The sequence below is a fragment of the Polyodon spathula genome, chromosome 10 (assembly GCF_017654505.1).
Source record: "Polyodon spathula isolate WHYD16114869_AA chromosome 10, ASM1765450v1, whole genome shotgun sequence".
NCBI classification, from domain to species: domain Eukaryota; kingdom Metazoa; phylum Chordata; class Actinopteri; order Acipenseriformes; family Polyodontidae; genus Polyodon; species Polyodon spathula.
In genome coordinates, this window is record NC_054543.1 from 33,080,682 (window position 1) to 33,104,028 (window position 23,347).

Sequence of the window (23,347 nt, forward strand, 5' to 3'; positions counted from 1 at the left end):
ATTCTACTCGTGATTTGTTTAAACAGAGAAAAAATCTGGCATAAACTTCCTTTTATAGCTGTCACCTTAGTTTGTTCTGACGGTCAGGACTGAACATATGCTTTGCTCGTCACTCAAACTTCCCATGCAATGTATGCAGAGTCCTAACGAGGAAATATGAATTTAGTTTATGACCTGCTGGTCACGTCAGCCATTGATAAATTACACACTATAGAGTTAACCTATGTTATGTTTTTCTTTGATAATTTGAGTTAAAAAGAAAACCATTACCCGAAATGTACTCTTTTGACTCGTTATAATCTTCCAAGCTGGACACGGTTTTGGACACATTTATTCGCCTCACCAGCTCCATGGGTCTGAAGGACTTCTTTCGTACCGTCTGCTGTTGTGGTGCTTACAACAAAACGAAAGAGAAAGAACCTCTTTTAAGGTAAATAATATAATACTAAGCGCAGTTTCATTAATGAATTGAGTTTCTAGGTTGAACCGTCTGTTATGTGTTGTGGTGTGACTGAAATAAATGGATTCTTCTTCTTCTTCTTCTTCTTCTTCTTCTTCTTCTTCTTCTTCTTCTTCTTCTTCTTCTTCTTATTATTATTATTATTACATTCCAGTGTAAAGGTGTATTGTCAGATAACGTTTTAAATATATGTTTCCATAAGAGGCAATGGTAGAAATATCTCTAGTGCTATAAACCTTCAGAGCCAAACTATTAACATTGCTATTGGCATGCTCTAATTGAACATTAACATTGCTATTGGTGTGCACTGATTTACTGTTCATTTAATTAGTAAATACCTGCAAGCAATATCTGACAAAAGGTGGGTGGGTGGCATCATCAGAGAAATGTCATTGTTTTATCAGGCGTATATATGTAATCTCTTTATTCTGGTTGGGTTAAGGAAAGTAATCCTAATCCTTTGAAATCTTACCAGGATCTGACTTTGCTTTCATCTTGATTTCCATCAAAGCAGCCCTGCCTTATGTGCTGTAACATTTAAATAAATAAATAAAAATACATTCTGTGTAAAAAACAAAACAAAAAAACAAACAAAAAAAAAAAAAAAAAAAAAAAAACACATCCATAACATGTGTGTCTAATGTGATGGTAGTAAGATCATGTATTTGATCTATCCGGTCTAGGTATAGTTTATAGGTGCTAGTAGTAAGATCAGTGATTGATCTATCCTGTCTAGGTGTAGTTTATATGTGCTAGTAGTAAGATCAGTGATTGATCTATCCTGTCTAGATGTAGTTTATACGTGCTGGTAGTAAGATCAGTGATTGATCTATCCTGTCTAGATGTAGTTTATACGTGCTGGTAGTAAGATCAGTGATTGATCTATCCTGTGTAGGTTAGTTTATACTTTTACTTTCAGTTTACAACTTGTTTTGCAAACACTTTCATTCGTATTCCTGGCTTGGGACAGGTTAAACTCTATAAATGTGACAACCCAAAACAGTTCAAGAAATCAGACAACAACTACAACTTACACCTTTGTACATTAATCGCTATCTTCCCTTGTTATATAAGAAAAGAAACACCACAATATGTCTGCCCAGACCGGTTACGCATGTTAATCAGTACAAGAAATGGAGAGCAATCAGTCTTAAAACATTGCATTTAACTTCAAGTCAGTTGTATTGAAGTCTGATGGAACGATGAAGAGGTAACCCCAGGCTGTTGATTCTGTATATTAAGATCTTATTGTTGTCTTCAGAAATAACCACAGTGTTACCACGTACAGTGCAGAATCAGTGGCCTTGAGCGATGATGAGTGGAACCTGTGGGGCTCCTCGCACATAGAGTCTGATGATGACAGAGAGCTGTACAACCTGATTGTGACGAGGAACCAGCTACAACATGACACAGAGGTAGGAGAGCTCTCTCTCTCTCTCTCTCTCTCTCTCTCTCTCTCTCTCTCTCTCTCTCTCTCTCTCTCTCTCTCTCTGCGATTGTATGGGATTTGGTTTAAATGTCACACACAGTAAATGTGGCTCTACCGTCCCTTTTAAGAGAAAAAAGAATAGCAGAACTACAATATAAAGTAATGTTAGTGACTCCATGCACAAAGTAAACATTTCATAAGAGTGGAATTTGGAAGAACTAATTACAGTAAAAAAAAATAAAAAAGCAGTGAATGCCTTGCAAATTAAGCACATTCCTCAGTGGAGAACACTAGAGGTTTTTTAGCAAAATATGCTGAAAGTTGTTTATTTGTTTATCATTGAAGGGCATATAGTGGAGGCTCAAGATGTACTAAAACTTATTGAAGGTATCAGTCCTAGTACATGGAGGGTACTGTATGTACTGATTCTTCTTTGGTTACTGAGAATTGTCCCATGAATGAACCGGAGGGCTAATAACCTCCCAATGCCTCACAGCCGGAGGGCTAAAAGCCACTTAATGTCTCACAGGCTTGTACTGCTTTATACATTGAAATGTTTTGATGGAACAGGTAGTAGATCTGTTTTTTTTGTTATGCCTTGAAAAATGTCCCAATTAGACAATTTCTAATTGGCTCAGAGTAGTTTCTAAAACCCTTGTCAATAAAATCACACACTGGAAGTTTTTTGTTTGGGCCAATTAGAAAACTACATATTATCCTTTCCATAGCTTAATAGTGAAAGTTGGAGAACTATGTCATGCTCAGGAATTAAACCATTTAGGTTTCACGTAATTTCGGTTTATGATCAAAGTTACTGATCATTTTTTTTTTTTTTAGAGTTGCGGTAACTGGGTCCCTTACAGTGAAGGCGTTAAAAGCAAGTTCCCTTTTACTTGACGAAAACCCTTCTGTAGTTTTGAACATTTAAAAAAAAAAAAAAAAAAAAAGCTAACATTTATAAGACACGTAACCATGTAGACACACGTTTCAGCTTGTGCCTTCTTCAGGGTACATTTAGAAAAGAAAAAAATGTCATGTTTTAAACATATTTTATATAAGAGAAATCCATGTGCTATAATTAAAGTGAACAGTATTGAAGAACAAGAATAAGAGACACCTTAATGTAATTGAAGCTGTACATACCTGGTAATTAAATATTATCCAAAGGTGGGAAAGTATCTCAGATGTTGTTATACCCCCATATGTTATTTGTAAGGTAACATTGTTCTGTATGAGATGCTTTTCCATTTTATGGATGTAGAGATCATATGACAATTGCTCTTTATTCAATAGGTTTGTTCAATGTTTGTAATGTTAAAGGGTTCAATACATTTTTCCTGTCCTTTTTTTTTCTTCAGGAGTGGGAGAAACTTAATTACGACATTCACACCCTGCAGCAAACCCATCGAGAGGTGAGAGGCAGATGGAGAAAGATTTTAGAAAAATTAGGTAAATACAATTTGGGACTAGAATATATGATATTTCAGCTTTCTTTTCTCTTTTTTTTTTGTTGCTTGTCACTACTTTCCATGACTGTTATCTTTCTACATTTCCTCTCTGTATCTTGTTACACAATTAACAGTTATGTCAAGCTCACATGCTTGTATGCAGCAAGCCCAAGCATGCACAAAAGTCATAAATAGAAATCTGCCTACCCAGCGTTTACATTCACTCCACCTTTTCCATCCATGGTAATTATAATAAAGTTTGCACATTAGAAATGCATTGGTCATGAAGACAAATGTTACTTAAAATGTATTTCTTGTTGATCCTCAGTCTGGATTCTGAGGATGCACATCTGCAATTTATGATTATAAAATGGAATGTAGATATCCTTTATACAGATAGTTAAGGGGAGTGGGAAAAGTCTGTGTGAACAGATATTCTTTGCATAAGAAATCAAATTTCAATCTAAATGAGAGTAAAAACTTTGCACATCTATAGGGCTTTATGCACATGTATGACAAATCAACAGATTAATCCTTATTCAGTACTGATTCAGAATTGCAAAAAAACAGGATTAGCAGCAAATTTTAAAATGTTTAAACCATCAAAGATCATACTAATTGTACTGTATGTGCACTGTAGTAGCCATTTCAAGCTCAGTGCCATGCAAAGTAAAATCTGCAGCTGCATAATGTATAAAGAAAAATTATACGTTATGTTTCAGCTATTTCATTATAATTTGCACTTGCATCAAAGGAGCCTGATTCTTGTCACTTGATTGCAGTTAATGAATGTCTGTTTAGGGAAGCTTCAGAAATCCTGCGCTGTAGGTAAGATCAAAGTTTATTTCTGATGATGGTTTTTCCTTTGATGGTTCAGGGTTTCAGAAGGAAGTGGATTCCTTGCTGTTGGTTAGCAAATTGAGTACATTGAGTGACTCTGAAAACCTCAGTGAAGCAAAGGAGGTTTTGTTAAAACTTTCAGAAGAGACCAGTTTATTTCCCAACGGTTTTGGAGTTCAGGAAAGGTATCTTTTTGTACTGGTGAGATCGATTTTATTTTATTTTTCAAATGTTACATATATGCAGTATGTTTGAGACAAAAGGTACAACAGAAATATATCAGATGTGCAAGATTTAACTTGCCCGTTCAGGTCTTTGTTAGAAAATTACAACATATGGCCACATGGTGGCACTGTGAATGAAATTAAAATCTGTGAAATAATCCAGAATTACAAAATCCTAACTGAAGAGAATTTGCATAAAAAAAAATTAAACATTAAAACGCCACCTTTCCATTTCAAGAAGACATTCAATAAGTTATGTGTTTTTTGTATTTTTCAGTTGATCTCATTAACATGTCAAAATGTTATGTTTATTTTCATGAAAGGATCGTCTTGTATCCCTTGACGCTGCTGAAGAATTTTTCAAAATGGCAAAAAAAAAATATCCAAAGAACTCGGAATAAAATGCAGTGGTAGAGCCCACCGTGCTAACGCACATTTGCTTGATATTATTCTGAACATGGAGAGACTATCAAAGGGATCTTTTTATTCTTGCCAGCAGATTGGCCAGTTGGAATTTCAGGAAGTCTCTGAACTGTACACTATTACAGTCTCTAACCCACTATGCAAACTGCACAGTGGGATCCAATGGAAAATAAGAATGGTAAGTTTTAAAATGTAGTGGTTAGACCATCTATATGAATATGTATTCATTATTTTATTATACAAATACAGCAAGAAAAGCTTTTATCAAATATTTACAAATCATTACAACAGTTGTTTAATTTATTTTTTAAGAAAAGGCAATAAGGGACCAACAATATAAGATAAAAAATACAGTAACCTATTCTCAAAACACGTATTCATATCAGCAGTTATTTAAGGTGGTTCATTCATGAAAACGTAATAAATTGGTATGAAAACGAGATTTCATTAACATTACTATAAAAGTAAGCAGGTAATAGGGAGGTCCCCATGCATGCGTGATTTCCATTATTTTACTGTGTTCATTTAAAGTGTATATATGTTATTAATCTGGTTTATGTTGAGTAAAATGAGTTTTGTATGCAACTTTAGTCAATATGTATTGTAATCTGCTATAACATACACTAGGTGACATTGCTTTACATGCTGTAAGTGCCCATTTCCCCTTTAACGTAATTTTAATAAACAAGACATACATCAGAAAAAACAACAGAAATACGGTGGCCAATTCATTCTCTGTCTTTCCATTTTTTTTATTCATAGAGGTTTTTTGATTTTATTTAACTTACGTTTCATAAATCAACAAGTCCTTTATCTTTTAATTGCTTACATGTTGTGAGAAGTTTTTATAAATAACCATGAGTTAAAGCATTACTTAATTATTTAATTTAACTGGAGCCTTTATTTGTTTTTAGAAACATCTGGAACTACTATAAGACTGATTGCAGGCAAGTCAGTTTGTGTTTATATATATATATATATATATATATATTATATATATATATATATATATATATATTGCTAACTTCTTTCTAAAATAAGACATATTACATTGCATTTTTGAGAAGTATTTAGCAGGCTAGCACCAGTGTAGGTTTTGGTCCAAAACAAATTAGTGACTTGAGTAACCCACGGAGACTGCCACAGAGCTGCACTCTGATATTTCATCAAATTAAAATAACTGTAGGACTTTTATTGTGTTGATTAAAAACACACACAGCTGGATCAGCAAAGTTAATGTTGGTTTTGTTTTGCATAAATATTTAACCTGTAAAAGTTATTTTCTGTCACGAGTATTTTCTCTTCCTGTCACATTGCTACTGGTGGTTTGTTGTTCCTAATGGCAGAAAATACTACATTATGTCACAAGTACATTTTCATTTCCTGTCACATGACTTTTGTTGTTTTACTCCAACGTTATTTTTTTTTAAAGGGGTTTGAGTTTTAAATGATTCTTGGTAAGTATTCCTAATTCATAAAAGGCACCTAATTGAAATATTCTTAATATGGGTATAGAAAATATGCTCCTCTTGGTAGGTTGTGCATGGGTTGGGAATTACCCCTTCAGTACTTTTTAGAATAAAATCGGGCTAATATGTGCAGTTGTGTTGGGTATATTTGCTTGGTATATTTTCTGCCATTCTAAAATACGTGAACTTGTTATTTTGTAGACCAATGTGTCGTGATTTTATTGTATTTAGTGATGTTAATAAGCATGTAAATATATACCCTTTGCAGGGAAACCACCAATTCAGACCCCTGTACTTAAATTTTCTGTTCATTGCACTGTAATGTACATTGCATGTGGTATTTAATTATCTTATAAGCACGCTTTCTCTAATTACAGCTGTATCAGATTTTCCATTTACCATGTAAACTACATTCATTTTCATATTGCAAGTCCCTTAAATGAAGGAGCCTTTTCAACACAGTGTATTAAGGGAAAGTGGATAATCCAGCCCAATGCATGTTCTCAGAATGTCTTATCGTATGTGTTCATCCAGGCATACTGTACGTCATGAGGCTGCCCTCTTAATGATGCTGTGCCAAGAATAATACAGGTTTGCTGTGAGTCCTGAGTGAATTTATGACACTGGAATATCCATCAATCTAGAACGACCCTACTTTGCTTAGCAATTAAGCAGTTTTACACAATGCATTTATACTTGAATGTTTGATCTGTGTGCAGGGAGTTATATTATGTTGGTTTGTTAGTTAAAGTCTGCAATCAGTGTGTATTAAGCAGATTGTTTTATTGTCCTGGCATGGCTAAAGAAAATGCCCATTTGCAGTGAGTAACTTTAGAAGATCTATTGAATTGTTCACCCAGTGCCTTAAAACTTTTAAATGGTCTTAGTATTAGTTAGGCACAGCACTCCCAAGTCTCATAGAAAGAAGTCTCATAAGTGTTCAATACTTTCAATTGTTTATCCATGCAGTAACTTCAAACTACCACAATGAGGCAGAAGACACACATCTTCTCTGAGTAGACAGTTCTACTCCTTAACAGGAAGGGAATCAGACACAAACACAAAAAAAAAATTCACATCTAGTAACTTTTTGTCTTCTGCTTCAATGTATGCATTCAATACAACATCCGTCTAAGAAATGTACTGTACAAGGTGTCAGCAGCATTTAGTGAAGTCTTTCTTAAAGTGCACAGCTACTGGAAAAGTGAACCATAAGCCTACAGTAGGTCTACAATGTACATGCTTTAAAACATACATGACTGTGCTAAAACCTTTCTAATTGGCTATATGTTTATCTCTTTAAATACTGTTACAAAACTGTAAGATATAATAACTGTAATGGTATAATTGCTCCAAAATATGGTATGTACTGAATGTTTTAGAAAGATAATATATGGTGGTTTGGGTAATGGAAAAAATTATTTTTGTGTGGTAGACTGGGCTTTAGTTTTGATTTGATCAACTCTGTCGGGATTAGGTCATTTTTGGAGCATTTTATAGCACCAGAAAACACATGGCATCAACCACCTATCCTCTGTTATCCCAGATGGGCTCCTTTTTAATGTTAGCCTTTTTGCAAGATAGGGGGGTGTGAGCTTGGGCCCTTAATTGTTGTCTATCGTTACCAATTTTCAAATTTTTTTCTAGTTTTTAAAAATGTGTAGACTGAGTCCAAATAGTGACTCAACCTACTTGTCGTCTTAAGCAGTGTCGAAACATCATCGCCTTGCTTTTTCATCCAACTGGGATGACTTCAAACAAGGGATCTTTTATCCTGCCTGTGCTGAATATAGTTCTCGTCTGTCAGTTTCTTTTTCTTTGGCTTCAGCAGCATCATCGCCAGTCAACCCTGCAACTATCCCATCTCCAACTCAGCAGCCATGCCGTTCAAAGTGCCGGTACCATACTCAATCTCCGCAGCTCCTGCACTGTAAGGATTGGCCCATCACCAAATTTTGAAAGCTTTGTTTGATAAAGGCATCAGCATTCCCATCAGCAACTTCAAACAGATGTACCTTACCCGCTCCACACTCCGCACCTGACCTCACAGAGCCTTCTCAAATCTCTGTTCCATCCCGAGAACTTGTTCCCCACCTTCATCAGAGCATCTTTGACAATTTAAAAGACCTCATCCAACCTATAACAAACTCTGTCGCAACCATCAACACCTGGCTTGACAACTTGGAAAACAGAGGCACATTAGCAATATCAGCGGCCATTACTACCTTTTCTGCATCTTCTAGTCCCGCAGTAGCTTCCTCTTCCAGTATTTCATCCTTGGTCCCTGCTATCGACATCCAGGAATACAGCCTTGCATCAGCAATGGCTTCTGGTTCCCACTCAGCCTCCAGTATTAAGCGTCTTTCCCAGGTTTCCCAGTTTCATCGTCTGGTCGCCGCAGCATCCCCATCCCCTCTCAAACACCTCAACTCTGTCATATGATGTTCAATTGAATTCAACACTTTCCAACCTCAAGTAATCTGCCCGAAGCTACATGGCCACAGCGCTAGCCCTGGCTACTCATCCTACCCCACTGCCTGGACAACATTCTCAACCTTCTGTGGCCAAAACCATATACATCCTATCCCGTTTAGTGAACAATGGATCTTCGCCTTCATTGTCTATGCAAGTTATTCTGGCACCCGCTACCATTAAAGCACACATTTCTGGAATCCAGTACTTCTACCGCTTCATGTCTGTGCCATCCCCAACTCTCCTATTCATTGCAATAGTTCAACTGACACTCAGAGGGATCCTCAACTCCTCCTGCTCAATCATATCTCGACATTGGTTTTCATTCGTTTAGAATCGGTGCAGCCAGCGCTAACATCAGTATCAATCTAATCAAGAATATAGGACACTGGACCATCAGCAGTAGACACATATATTTGCTCATCTCCTACTGACATTGCCACAGCCCATCAAAAAATAGCTAGCATGCTTGAAGTAGGGACTACCAGACCGCTGGCGCTATCAGAGGTTTTCCCCTATTTAAAAGGGTTTTTCCTCTCCACTGAGCGGCAGGTAAACACATAAACCATTGCGCACTAACCTTTTCTAACCCCTCTGTCTTGTATGTTAATTTCTTCCTTGAATTTATGTTATGCATTGGCACGTGCTGTTTGTCTCACGGCGAGGTTCTGAGGGGAGCTGAAGGTCCATTCTTTGGGAGGTAAGTCTCACTTCCCCGACCTTAGGTCAAGCTACACTTCCTTGACCTTCGTTAAAGGGAGGTTCTCAACACGTGAGTTTGGGGGGAACTCCCGGCCACACTATCCTTTTGTAGCTGATGCTCTTATCTTACCTCATTACACTGAGGCTCTATCCTATCTCTTAACTTTTCAAGATGTGGCCCACTTTACTCTCCCAGTGCTCGAGTGCTGACTAACCCATCTGCTCTGTTTCCTTATAGGTTCCCTACGGCATGCTACTCTGCCCCCGGGTTTGGAGGTTCCTCTACTATCGCATGATTTCAGGTCCCAGCTGCGGCAAGAGCTATTCTTTCGCCACGGGAGGCGACTCTGCCGGGTCAGAGCTTTCTTATGTTTTCAGATCCTCTGGGCCAGAAGCCTTCGAGACGGAGCCCTCTCCTCCGCGTAGCACAGCAGCCTTCGAGACGCAGCCCTCTCCTCCGATTAGCACAGCAGCCTTCGAGACGGAGCCCTCTCCTCCACGTAGCACAGCAGCCTTCGAGACGCAGCCCTCTCCTCCGATTAGCACAGCAGCCTTCGAGACAGAGCCCCCTCTTCCAGGTAGCACAGCAGCCTTCGAGACGGAGCCCTCTCCTCCGGGTAGCACAGCGGCCTTCGAGACGGAGCCCTGTCCTCCAAGTAGCACAGCAGCCTTCGAGACGGAGCCCTCTCCTCCGGGTAGCACAGCAGCCTTCGAGACGGAGCCCTCTCCTCCGGGTAGCACAGCAGCCTTCGAGACGGAACCCTCTCCTCCGGGTAGCACAGCAGCCCTCTCCTCAGAGTAGGATGGCTCCCCATGGCTCCTCTTTCTATACAGCCTACTGCCTGTCCAGAAGTCCGGGCCAGCAGCCAGCTTCTATAAGTTGGGCTCTCTCTGCCCGCTAATGTCCCACGAATAGCTTGTTTCTGCCCCATGAACTGTAAAACTAGGGGGCTGTATGGTCCAATGGTTAAAGAAAAGGGCTTGTAACAAGGAGGGTCCCAGTTCAAATCCTGACTCACTGGGTGACCCTGAGCAAGTCACTTAACCTCCTTGTGCTCCGTCTTTCGGGTGATGCGTTGTTGTAAGTGGCTGTGCAGCTGATGCATAGTGCACACACCCTAGTCCCTGTAAGTCGCATTGGATAAAGGCGTCTGCTAAATAAACTAATAAAAAACACACTAAAAAACTAAAAAGCTGTGACTAACCAAAGTAGCATGTAGGTTGATCAGTTCAACCCTATAGCTTCCTCACTTAGATGGATATGTCGGCAATAAAACCTTCCATCACCCAGGACAACTACTTATAGCGCACAAATCATCTGTCTCCAATTTATTTCCTTGTTCGTATCGTTTGGGAACACAGAGTGCTCTAACAGAAAATCTGAGTCATAAGGGACCCTCAGGCAAAGCATTCTGTAGTACTTTAGTATATGTGGCCAGATAATTGAGCTTTTATAAAAACCACTGTTGGATTCCTTGAGTATCACAAGGTAAAAAAAAAAAGATTGCTATATATAGCACAAGTACCAGTTTTAAAGACAGTTTACATTTATATCTCAGTTTTTATTCATTCTCTGGGCATGTGATGTGATGTCACTGCGCCCAGGGCACATCTGTTGCTTATATCAACAGTTGTGTGTGGTGGTGTGCGGTGATGTCACTTCTGGGGAAATTGCTGAACTCTGTAATCTTCTGAATAATTAGGCATTTGGGTGCTCACGTAAGCTAACCAGCATATGTCAGACACCATTTTAAAATGGGAGAATGCTGTAAGCTTATTGAAACGAAGAACAACGGAGGTAGATGGGATTAATACAATCTCCAAGCTTTTTTATGACTATAATTTTAAAAAGCGAGTCTGTTATTTTATTTTAAGCCTGTCCGGTTCAAGGGCTTCTGTCAGTGAAGCTGTAATACAGATGGTTGAATCAGAGCCCGGAATTAAGTCAGGAACATCTATTTCTGCTCTTTGTGTCCATAACAATGGCAGTCTTCATTATTAAATTTGATAATAAGGAAAGATATAAATTTAGAGATTAAAACAGCTTACCATTTTATGTCAATGTCAAACCATACTCTGCCTTTTCTTTTTTTGATAATGTCCCTTTCCCTCTTAGTGCCCTCCTTAGCATGGCTTTTGGCTATGCTATAGACAGTGTTTTTTCTTGAATCCTCTTTGTAACATGTATGGCTGTCACAAAGACGGCTGCAGTGGGTGACGTCAGACCAGGAACCAGGAAATAAACAACACAGATGGAGTTTGGTGAAGCTGAGCGAATGGTCTCGCTCAGCATTTAATAGTGCACAGACAGACAGAAAATAAAAGGTTGCAGACAAACAAAACACAGGACACGGCACTGCTAGCCAAAACAAAGAGATGAAATAAAATGGACTAACACTAAACAAACACGGTGAGCTGATATTTTACCTATTATCATTATTATTATTATAATTATTATTATTATTATTATTATTATTATTACCTCTGTCTCCAGTCCCATTCTCCAATCACCGAACACACAAAACCGAGTGAGTGAAAACATGCTGCTTTTATGCAGCTGTACCAAGACTCAATTGCTAATCAATCATTCAGTTGAAGTCGCGGTACAACTGCACATGAATTAATAAAGTGCAATTCCCCGTGCTCACATATTATTACTTTTTACTTGCACGTGAAGTGCTGTGCAATCCTCGTGCCTAAATACACATATACATTTTAAACACTCGTGTTACACAGACCCGTTCATATCCCGTGTACCAATGACTATACACCAACATTAACACACAACATACAACACAAAATACACACAGGGGCGGGCACTTTGCCACAATGGCACATGGTAATTTTGGTAATTTTATGGGTTTTGTTATCAGTATAATAAATAAAGAAAGAAAAATAGATATCCACGTATAGATACAGCACCACACCTAATAAAGATCGCAGGGATACCAATTTAATGAATAGTCCTATCATTTTTATTGATGCAGTCTCCAGGAAATAAACAAGAAAAGGCTGTATAATTCAAATCTCTGCTTTGCCAGCTTGGTCCTTTGTGGTGTTAAACCTAACATAGGTTTTAATATCCCTAAGGTGGCCTGAGTGCATTTTGGGGAACCAGCTCCATTGTACAGTTGGAGAACGAATTAGAAACAAACGATAATGACGTGACCTTTTAACATTGCTCTGCTTCACTTATAAGAAAGGAGGTTGCAACACCCCATTAGTCTGAAAGTACAAACCTAGGAGTTTAATGAGGTTAAGGCTGACAAGATATAGATGTCTCTGTAGATTTCATGATAGGTGAATGTTGCCAAACTTTCTTTAGCCGTTTCTCAAATGACCAAATGTTTTCTGTGTCTGTAGACAGCATTCTTTAAGGAAAAAAGGTTACACAGAAATATACAGTTTTGTACAACAGACTGATCTGGCAGGTGTAATTAAAATAAAATGTGTTTAGTCTGTACCATTGAGCCACAGCTTTATGAGATACACCCTGCTGACAAACAGAACATACCAGTAATCTGGAATGCCCTATATTGTTATTTTTAATATTATAATGCATGCTGACATCTTGTCTCTCATGCAAGTATATGGCATTGCCTTTCAGTACTCTGAGTACAATTTGCCTAATGCATTTTACAATGTTATTATTCTAAAATGATCATTCCATACTGGCTTGCAGGTGAAATCAGAACAGGAAGTATATGGACACAGAATGGTGAATGTGTTGTTATGTGAGTTTATTGAAAATAAAAAAATATAAGCACAAAACACTGAACAAAACAAAAGGCACGATGGCTAAAACAAACAGACTAACAAACACTGACCTTTATCAAGTATCAGGCTGGACGTAGAATCAGCAGACATAGCAATTGTTATTATTATTTGTTTAAATTCTCCTCTCTCCCGTTCCTTCTCCCCGAACACACTAACCCTGTTCAGCCACAGCTGAACACATGCGACCATCTCCAAATTAGCAATAAATTAATTGGTCTGGAGACAGTCACATTCTTTGTGAGTTTAGCATGGATGGAGAATTTTTAACCCCATCCATGTGGCAAAATAATAATAATAAAACATTGTGCTTTTACAAATTAAAAAATATGTTTTAAATAATAATACAACACAAATACAAAATAATACATATACACACAGGAGAGAGATGTACTCTGTAACACAAACAAATAAAGCAGTAAAAACCAAGGCCCTGGTTGTGTAAAGGTGAATTAACTCCAGTCGATTGCTCCACAGAGGAGGGTGAATGGCAATTTTCAGAGTAACAGTCATGTCAAACCTAGCTCAAGATTATACTTCTAGCCCATGACCTCCCAATCAATATAGACCTACACTGATCCCTTTTATCAGCTGTTTAGAGCCAGTTTCCTGTGTCAGCTGCTGTGAGATGCAAGGTCTTAGCTGTAGAAGGGATAAAAGTCTTTGAGATATCAGCTCTCTGTATCACAGGCAGCTAAAGCTCTTAAAAAAACAAAACCCTGATATTTTGCATTACTGTATAATAATGAACTAACAGGATTCACATTGGTAACAACATTAGCTGACATGATTGTAGCAGTATAGTTTTACCTCAGAATTCATGATTGTCATAAATTAGTTAACAGGCTGTTTAGCAATAAAATAACTGATAGTAAGTTAATAGAATGAATTGACACCTCTAGTCTGTTTGGATACCTTCTTAGCAACAGTGCTTTACATTTGGGGATTGGAAATCCCAGCTTGTTATTTAGCTTTGTTTAAATGACTGTGTTGATTAATAAAGGACTTCCATAAAATATTATATACAACATGCACCTGTGTATAAGTTGCATTAACCCTTTGCAGTCCATTTATTCAGCGCTTGTTAGACGCATCAGGTCCAATTAATTTTTTTTGTAAATTTTTTTTTTCAGAGTAAAACAGGTTTAAAAGGCATTGAATTGCAAAAGGACACTCAGTACTTTATAGCCTCACCCCTTGTTCGTTGTATTTTTCCCATACCTCTTTATAGGCGTGTATACTGATAAATCCTCTCCCGATTACTCATTTTATCACCAAACTCCTCAATAATGTGATCCAAGTCATTGTTTTATTACTATAACATCTCAAAAAGCTCTGCAAATGTCTGTGATATTCTTTGAGCCCTGGATGGGGCTATGAGATAGCCCTTTTTTTTGGTTTAATTTGGCTCCTATCGGTCTCTCTTGACCATTGAATGGTTTTCTCGGCTTTTTCCAGAGAAAAAACGACTAGAGACCTGGGCTTTACGTCTTTTTGATGATGTCAGACATGGTCCGACATCAGACTGCAAAGGGTTAAAATAAGTCTAAATAAATGATTGGTACAAAATGTTGTAATTAATTAGATACCAGTATCTAGTGTATAAATATGTTATATCTGTATTCAATTCTTAAAATATACATAACAAGTGTTATAAAATATATTGTAATGTGTGTGTTATGGCTGTTATGACCATGAACATTTTGTTTTCCATTTATTTTCTGAACCTACTCCCTAGTCTTTTGAGTACCAGCTAGTGCCTTTCCTATCATTTATGTGTTTTTAATGTCGATCGTGTTCTTTTATGTCGCCTCTTCAAGTTGACCGGTTGTGTACATTTTTGCAGGGAGCAATCAACACATTTTCTTCACTAAAAGCATCAAATAAATAAATGTAAATTGCTTTTTTTTGCTGCATGTTCCATTTGTTCATGCATTTTTGTTAATTTCTAACAATTTGAATTCAAAGCCATTTAGAATGGTTTGATGTAGCGGATTGTGTTACGAGGTAAAGTGCAATGATTGTGGCATTCATCTGTATTCATATAGACAGGAGTTTCAAGTAGCGGGGCTCCAGGTTTTTTTTTAAATAAACAATCCGTAAATGTCTAAGAATTTAGGTAAAAAAAAAAAAAGTATTTTGGAAATCTCCTTAAAACTCAGTTATGATATAAATGATTAAAATATTTTCACATGTTTTTCCACTCTTTTATGTATAGGTGTTTGGGACACCACATTAATAATACATTTTGCAATATCTGTTTTCCAAAACATCTGGAGATGTCTGAGATTGGATGTTATCACATCCAAGCGAAGTTGCTGTGGTAACCCACAGGCGGGTCAGAGAAATGGGAGTTGTGCTAATTTGAAATAACCACAGTTTCCAATTATGGAAATTATATAATGATATATATCATTCTACCTTATGTGATGTAAATTAGGGGATTTTTTTAAACATGGGTCAAAACACTGTTGTATGTTTGATTGAATTTTGATCAGCTTTTTTTCTCAATATCCATACTGGCAATTGAATGACCTCTTAAGTAATTATACTATTGCTGTGCCAAGAATAGATTCTTTCAGCAGCAAGTTTAGAATTATCATTGTGGAGGTTTGTTGAAAGTCAGAGTGCACAGTGAGTTAGCAGCATTATAAAGTCAAAACCGTTAACCAAGTAACTTTTTGCCTTGTTTACCAAAAACATTTCAAATCGTCTGGACCTAAATTGTAAGTGAGTGTGGATCTGGTCCCCTAGGTACTCAAGTATGTCGAACAATCCTGGACCTGAACTAAAGCAAACAATAATGTATTATTATACATGCCCAGGGCAATAGAAGCACATAACAGATACTGTTGCTGGGTTTCCCAGAAACAGAAATGGAGTCTTGCTCAGGCTCAATGTTTGCTCTATTCCATTTCTGAAAAGAAAATAAGACCTGGTAATGAAGCAAAACTAGAAACACACTTATAATGTTGTTTCAAGGTCCCCTGCATGTACTTACGTTACATTCACACAATTGAATTTTCTCTCATATTGTACACTGGAGAAAACCCTTAATAAATTGGTCCTCAAATTCCTCACAGTCAACAGTGTGTAGCTCACATTTCCACTCTTTTCATACACCAGATGAATAAGCCTTGGTGGTCTTGAGAATACATGGGAAATAATGCATACATTGCTCATAAGTCAAGATCTTTTTCTTCATCAAAATTCAAACATTGTGGGTATGCGAGTACTTTTCCACTGATAAGCAATCGAAGCACGGGCGTCAAATCAGATATATCTTCTGGTTGCGTTACACATTTACATTGGTGTCAGATTAAAATATCATCCTATTGTTCCTCTGCACACATAGCACACCACTGTTGTAGAAAAAGACACTTCAATAGATAAATATTTCTTCAGACACTTGGGCACATATCCTATATTTTATTTTCTGCCATAAGGTTTCCAAGTTTGAACAAGTTGATAAAAGCATGTTGAATTAATTAGTGAAAATGAAGCACTGTGCTTAGTGATAAAAATCAACTTAAATTAGCCTCTTTTGAAGCACACATTAAAAACTAAAGTTTTTGTGTAAAATATTTGTTCATGTTTTATTTAAAGTAGACTATAAAAGCACACCTGGATGCCTACAAGCCATAGGATTGTTTTTCTTCTAACACTATAGCTAAATCATTTGGATTATATTGGAAAACGTCTAATTCTGATGCTGACACACTGACTGCTGGTCAGATGGTAATTTTGCTTGCTAGTTGTCTTCAACCAATCAGAACACCAATATTATTTAAGAACATATTAACATAAGAAAATGTATGAGGAAGCCATTCAGCCTATCTATGCTGCTTCAGGTCCTTGTAGCTGATAAACCCACAACTTTGTCAACTTGGTTCTTTAAGGATCTCAGTGATTCAGCATCAGCAATGTGTTATGGTACTAGTAATAGAACATTCGTTATCATAATAGGTCATTAAATAAGGCTGTAGACTGTCACCGGATCTGTTGTTTAATAAACAGTTTTTTGTGTGCAAAATAGCTATGAGTTAGAAGTCATCCAAATCAAAAGTCTCTCCAAGCCCATTCAAGATCAGCAGGCCCTCCATTCACAGCAGGGGGCTGAACTGCTTTAGGTCAGATTCAACTGGCACAAACCAGTTTTAAGAATCATTTACAGCTGGACCAACTGAAATTGTACACCTGATAAGAACATTGGCAACACAGTAGATACAACTTTTCTACATCCTACTGCAGAACTGGTCGTGTTAAGAAAGGGGTGGTGGGTGGGACGGTTCGACAAGCATATTACTTTTAAATGAAGTTCATTCTGTACAACCAAAGAACTTCATGGGAAGAATTGGGACTGTGGATTCTAAACAGTGATGACAGGGGTGTCTGCTTTTAGGTTGTTACCGAAAAACACTGATAAAGCAAAAAGAATGAAACTGATTTTTTTTTCTTATGAACACTAAAAGATCACTTATCACTGTGGAGCTTTTGTAGTTATGCCTCTGATCTGTGTCCAGGTATTGCAAAGCAAGCATATTGTACCGTATTGAACATTGTGACAGAGATCGAATTGGTGTTAGATCTCTCTCCCGACCTGTGAGGGCGCTGTGTAAAGGGAACAAAGTACCCTAGACTGGATGGTATGACAGTTTATTCCCAGCGTTAGGTGGACGTTGGCCATCTAGAAAGGGGGAGGAGCTACGGTACACAAAACCAATGACCCGGACAGGAAACGGCAAGGCATCCATGGATTGGAGGAGCGGATGCGCTCGTTGACCAAGGGGTCATGGGCAACGGTATAAAAGGGGGACATATGATGTGATATGTTCCTTTCTAAATGGTTAGAACAGGGGTAGGCAACCCTGGTCCTGGAGTGCCACAATCCTGCAGGTTTTGTAGGTATCTCTTAATCATCAATTGCTAAACACCTGGAACACATGGTAATTCTGACCAATCAAGCCAATCATTGGATCAATTAGGGCTTGGGTAAAACAAAAACCTGAAGCATCTGTGGCACTCCAGGCCATGGTTGCCTACCCCTGGGTTAGAACAAACCTAAAAGGAGACTGGTGAAAAGGTGAGTGTTTTGTTTGTTTGTACTGTGGTGTCTAAAGACTGTGATTAGACGGCTAACATGACCTGGAGTTGTCGCCAAAGGCCAGCACCAAACCAGACAATATTACTGCACTTGTATCACAGAGAACTGTATTGCACTACAAGCACTAATTCACTCACTAACAGACTTGTGTATGTGTTTTGTGTTTCGTGTGGGTGTATAAAGAACGTGAATATTATTTCAGGACAAACCCGGGGATTATAAATAAAGTAATACACGCCGCTGTATTACTTAGTATTTATTGCATACTGTTTGTTTTGCCGTCAGGCACTGGAATTACCAATCATTAAACAGCATTAAACAACATTATAATTGTCTGTTTATTGATCACTACTTTGACACAAACATCCATGCACTCTGTTATTCTTATCAGTGCTGTTATTTCAATTAGAATGGTTCTCAGGATGTGAAAAACCCTGATAAAAAATGTTTTGGCCATTTACAGAAAGCCTGAAAATGGCTTAAAAGTAAACACAGAAAAAGGAAATGAATAAACACAGGAACCTTAGTTATATTCCTCACAGTTGTGAAAGTCTAGCAAGCTCGTGTAACATTAGTTCATATTTTGGGACTGCTTCTACTTGCTTACAGACATCCCTGCTGGGCAAATTATCAACCAAACCATAATCAAGTGTATAGAGTATGTCATTTGTGGACTGATGAAAAGTGGGTCTTATGATCCAAGGTCTACCTGTCTGAGATAATGGTACTCCAGGCATAAGAAAAAGTCTAAAAGCCAACTTGATTTATTTGTTAGTACAGGATTTAAAGCTCTTGATATTTCTGTATATAAAGTAACCTACGTATCTGTTGACATAGACTTTGTGACCAGTACCTAAAGTAACGTAGATTGTACTTTGCTTTTATCTATAAAACTCATTCCTGATAAAGTATTGACTCAAACATGCCATGAAGATGAACCTATAATCAAACAATCAATTGAGCAGGGTTAGCTATTATCATTGGTGTTTATAATAAGGTTTCCTAGACATTAGGGATTGATAATACAATATTATATATTATACAAATTAACCCATTGGTCAGGGGGTATGCGAGAAAAATCCTGTAATGGTGGACAATAGCATTTTTTTTTACTCTCCTTTCAAATAAAACCACAGCTGTACTGGTGTACATTTCCTTTGTGTTGGGAGAGGGTAACGCTATAAACACCCAGCTGTTTGCTGACAGTTCGCTGAGCGCTGGGTGCACACATGGCTAATTTACATATTTAAATAACAGGGCGCTTCTTACTTCAGTCTGTGGACTAAAAAAAAAAACTCAAAGATTGTCACTGTATGATGTTGCCTTTTAAAAAATGAGTAGTATTTACTAGGTAAGTTTGCTTTCAGGAGTTTAAATGTTCAGTGTTAGTAGTTTAATCATTTCCATGTTTTATGTACATTTACATTTTTAAATAACCGTATTGTTGAGTTGAGAAGGCAGCTAGGCCGCCCCACTCATTTGTTCTGCGCTGGAGCTAGAGCAATGTGACTGTTGTCTTTACTTGTAATGCTTGTATGTGTTTTTTCATTATTAATTAATTCGTTGAAGAACTCCTTTGTCATGTGAGTCCATTACCCTACGCCTCCACACCGGTTATTATTAATAAAAGCAAAAGCACTATATTATTATTACTACAAAAATGAAATTGGGATTAAAAGAAAAATGGGACAAGTGTGCGCAATTGGATTCCCTACTCCAGACCTATTGAGTGTGTTCATATCATACAGTGATTGCCCATCAGCAAGCTTTAATTGTCTTGCAGCTGATTAACACAAACAGACTACTGCACTAAACACTTTAACATGTCAGCATTTTGCTAAACTTAATTTCTGACTACCTGATATAAAAATCCCTTTCTACTTTCAACAAATTAGCTTTTGGAAATATTCACTTCAAAACAATGTGCTTATTCTAGCTGGATTCGATACAGCACAAGACACACAGTATTTTACATTGTCTCAGCACAAGTGTTCAACAATAAAATTTGAGTCCAATAAAAAAAAAAGAAAGCTTATATTTGTAACTGAAAAAAATCTGTTTTCTCTCTACACTTCTGCATTTGTTGGAAGAAATGCATGCCTTTTGTTGAGAATTGGAACCTTAGTTTTGTTTTTCATAAGCATAACCTGTTTTTGGACTCTTAATTTGGAATTGTTTCAGTATACTTATTAGAGTCTGGATTTTGAAATAATTTTACATACCATTTTTAGTTGGTGCATTTGTACCATGATTTGTACTTTATTTCGTTCATTTTTAACAGCAATTTACAGTATCTAGTAATTAGAAAAGACCATATTTTTTCCTGTTTTCATAGGTATATTAGAACCCTATCTCAGATGGGGGTATGTGATAAACTGTCTAAACTGTTAAACATTTGAGGTATTTAGGTATAACACATAAACTTTGTGACCCCTACGTAACCCTTACGTCGGGTGTATCACTTAATAACATGTTTGTTATTTATCTCTGTACTAACATGAAGTCGTAAAGCATGTCAGCATCAATCATGGAGAGACTTTCATTAACCTTGTCTCCCTACAATGCTGTCAGTGGCATAGCTTTAGGGACGTTAAACAGAACCACATACTTTAAAGAAGAATAAAACAAAGAAAGATATTAGCTCAGAAGTCTAGTACAAAACAAGTCACTTTAAATAAAAAATAAAACATGCATGTGCATTGTACAAAACAGCATATGCTGTTTTTCAGTAAACAGCTTTTTTACATTGTAAAGCCAAGCCATTTTTTTAAAGCAGACCCAAGTGGCCTCTTGCTTTAGTCACAGCAGTCTTATCACCCAAGCTAGAGATCTGATACTCTCCCTTCCAGGAAGAGAAGCAACATCGGAGGAAGCCTGCCAAGGTTTGCAACACTTTTCTTGTAGCCCTTTCAAATGTCATAGTTACAGTTGGCTTCCATCTATCAACCCCTATGATTTATTTGGAAACCATCCCAACTAGTGTCACTTAAATACTATTAGGTATTAAACAGAGCTGGGGAGTAGCAGTTGCATAAATTCACAGGGTGATGTGAGGTCCATGACAATCAATCTCCCGAAGGTTTTATGACAGCTAAATCATGTGGAGTAGATCAGATATTTTGCTTACTGTACTGTTTATGCTGCTGATAATTATTATTATTATTATTGTTGTTATTTATTTGTGTGTTAGGATTTAGAGTTGGTAGATCATGTAGTAATACTAAAATAAAAAAAGACAAATGTTATAAATTGGCCAAAGATATGAAGTGCTGAAAGAGAGACATCAAGAAACATATATTAAGGGATCTCCCGGGTGGCGCATCTAGTAAAGGCGCTCCATGTGGAGTGGAGGATGTGCCCTACAGTCTGGACGTCGGTGTTTCGAGTTTAGGCTATTCCCTTGCCAACCAAGGATGGGAGCGCCCAGTGGGCACCGCCCGGGGTGAGGGAGGGCTAGATCAGTCAGGGTGTCCTTGGCTCACCATGCACCAGTGACCCCTGTGATCTGGCCTTGCCTGTAAGCTGTCCAGGGTTGCATCATCCTCCGACGCTGTAACTCTGGGTGGCTGCATGGTGAGTTTACAGTGTGTAAAGAAGTGGCTGGCTGACGGCATACGCTTCAGAGGACAAGGTGTGTTCATCTTCACCCCTCCCGAGTCAGCGCAGGGGTGGTAGCGGTGAGCTGAGCCTAAAAATAATAATTGGACATTACTAAATTGGGGAGAAAAAAATGTAAATAATTGGCGGCCACTCAATAAAAAAAAAGAACATATATTAAGATCTCACAAATTGAATGTACTGGTATTTCACTTTAGTTTAATTGCAGTGGAATTTCTATGAGGAATGACCCATGATAGGCTGCTTATTAAAGTGTACCTGTATGCCTGTATTACTGTACCTGAGTCTTTGTAATTCAAGCCCAGGTGTGCTAATTAGTGAGTTACCAACACCCTGTGATTTGCACTACTGAAATACCGGGACATGAAATACAGGGACATGTTTTAGAACAAATTATGCTATAAACTCTGAAAGGGAAGAGCACCAGCAAGATCTCCTGGAAGGTGGTTCTCAGTATCTTGTTGTCAAATCCCACCCCGTACCAAGAGTCAGGTTTCTGTGTTAACTGGCAGCCAGGAGATGACTGAGAAAGCAAACAGACAGCAACATTTGTAGAGTTACAAAGTAGGTTATCTTGGGAAAGCAAAGGTTACAGAGATAGTACAATCCACTGGTTTTCCCAGAAAGAAGAGAAACAAAAGATTAGATCCACCTAAAATAATAACAGGACTGTGCAAAGCACAAATGGGGGTGGAAATGATAATAAGGTTTATCCTTTCCCCCTTATCAACTAAGGAAGCAATTAAGACTCCTCTCAGATTTGCCCACAGAAGCAGTTTTTGTAGGATGATTAAAAAAAAAAAAAAAACTTTATAGTCTAATAGTCTAATAGTAATAGACAAATGCTTCGATAAACAAGGTATTTATTTTGATTTGTACTGAAGCCTGTGCATTTATTGTGATTACAATTATTGTAACACATTGAAGGCTTCTTCCATGTAATCTAAATATTGATGTTCTATGAACAAAATGGTGACGAATCCGCACAACTCTGTTGCGTAAAACAAGACGAATAATTATTTAAAATACTACGGGATTTCACAAAGCAAAAGTGTTCTTTGCACAATTTTTCTGAACAGAAAAGAAATAGCTGTTGAAGTTACAAAACTTGAAATCAACAACCCAGGTATTCAATCCAAGGGTTCCCAGGTTGAGACATTTTTCTCTTTTAAGAAATAAAGGTGCTAATAACAATAGTAAAAGGCTTTAATGTGAAATATGTTTAGTGTTTATTTTGTGTATATGGTAACAAAATCAGGTTGGAAAATACTGTTCCATTTCAATTCGAAGACGACCAACAACAATACTTTTGGGATATGCCTGCCACAGGTCAGGTATTTACTGAAAATGTTATGTCAAAGCTGCCAATAGGCCCCTCCCGGGA

The 23,347-nt window shown here is 37.5% G+C and overlaps 2 protein-coding genes across 2 annotated transcripts; both read left to right on the forward strand.

Annotated features, from left to right (window-relative positions):
• The first annotated feature begins 75 nt into the window (after positions 1 to 75).
• On the forward strand, positions 76 to 5,530 carry LOC121321559 (melanoregulin-like). Its single transcript, XM_041260560.1, has 5 exons — positions 76 to 430; positions 1,722 to 1,875; positions 3,248 to 3,338; positions 4,215 to 4,378; positions 4,725 to 5,530. The coding sequence occupies exons 1-5, from the start codon at positions 351 to 353 to the stop codon at positions 4,800 to 4,802; spliced, it is 567 nt and encodes a 188-aa protein (XP_041116494.1). The 5' UTR covers positions 76 to 350; the 3' UTR covers positions 4,803 to 5,530.
• On the forward strand, positions 4,859 to 10,481 carry LOC121321558 (PGC-1 and ERR-induced regulator in muscle protein 1-like). Its single transcript, XM_041260559.1, has 2 exons — positions 4,859 to 5,002; positions 9,706 to 10,481. The coding sequence occupies exons 1-2, from the start codon at positions 4,859 to 4,861 to the stop codon at positions 10,267 to 10,269; spliced, it is 708 nt and encodes a 235-aa protein (XP_041116493.1). The 3' UTR covers positions 10,270 to 10,481.
• The last annotated feature ends 12,866 nt before the right edge of the window (positions 10,482 to 23,347 follow it).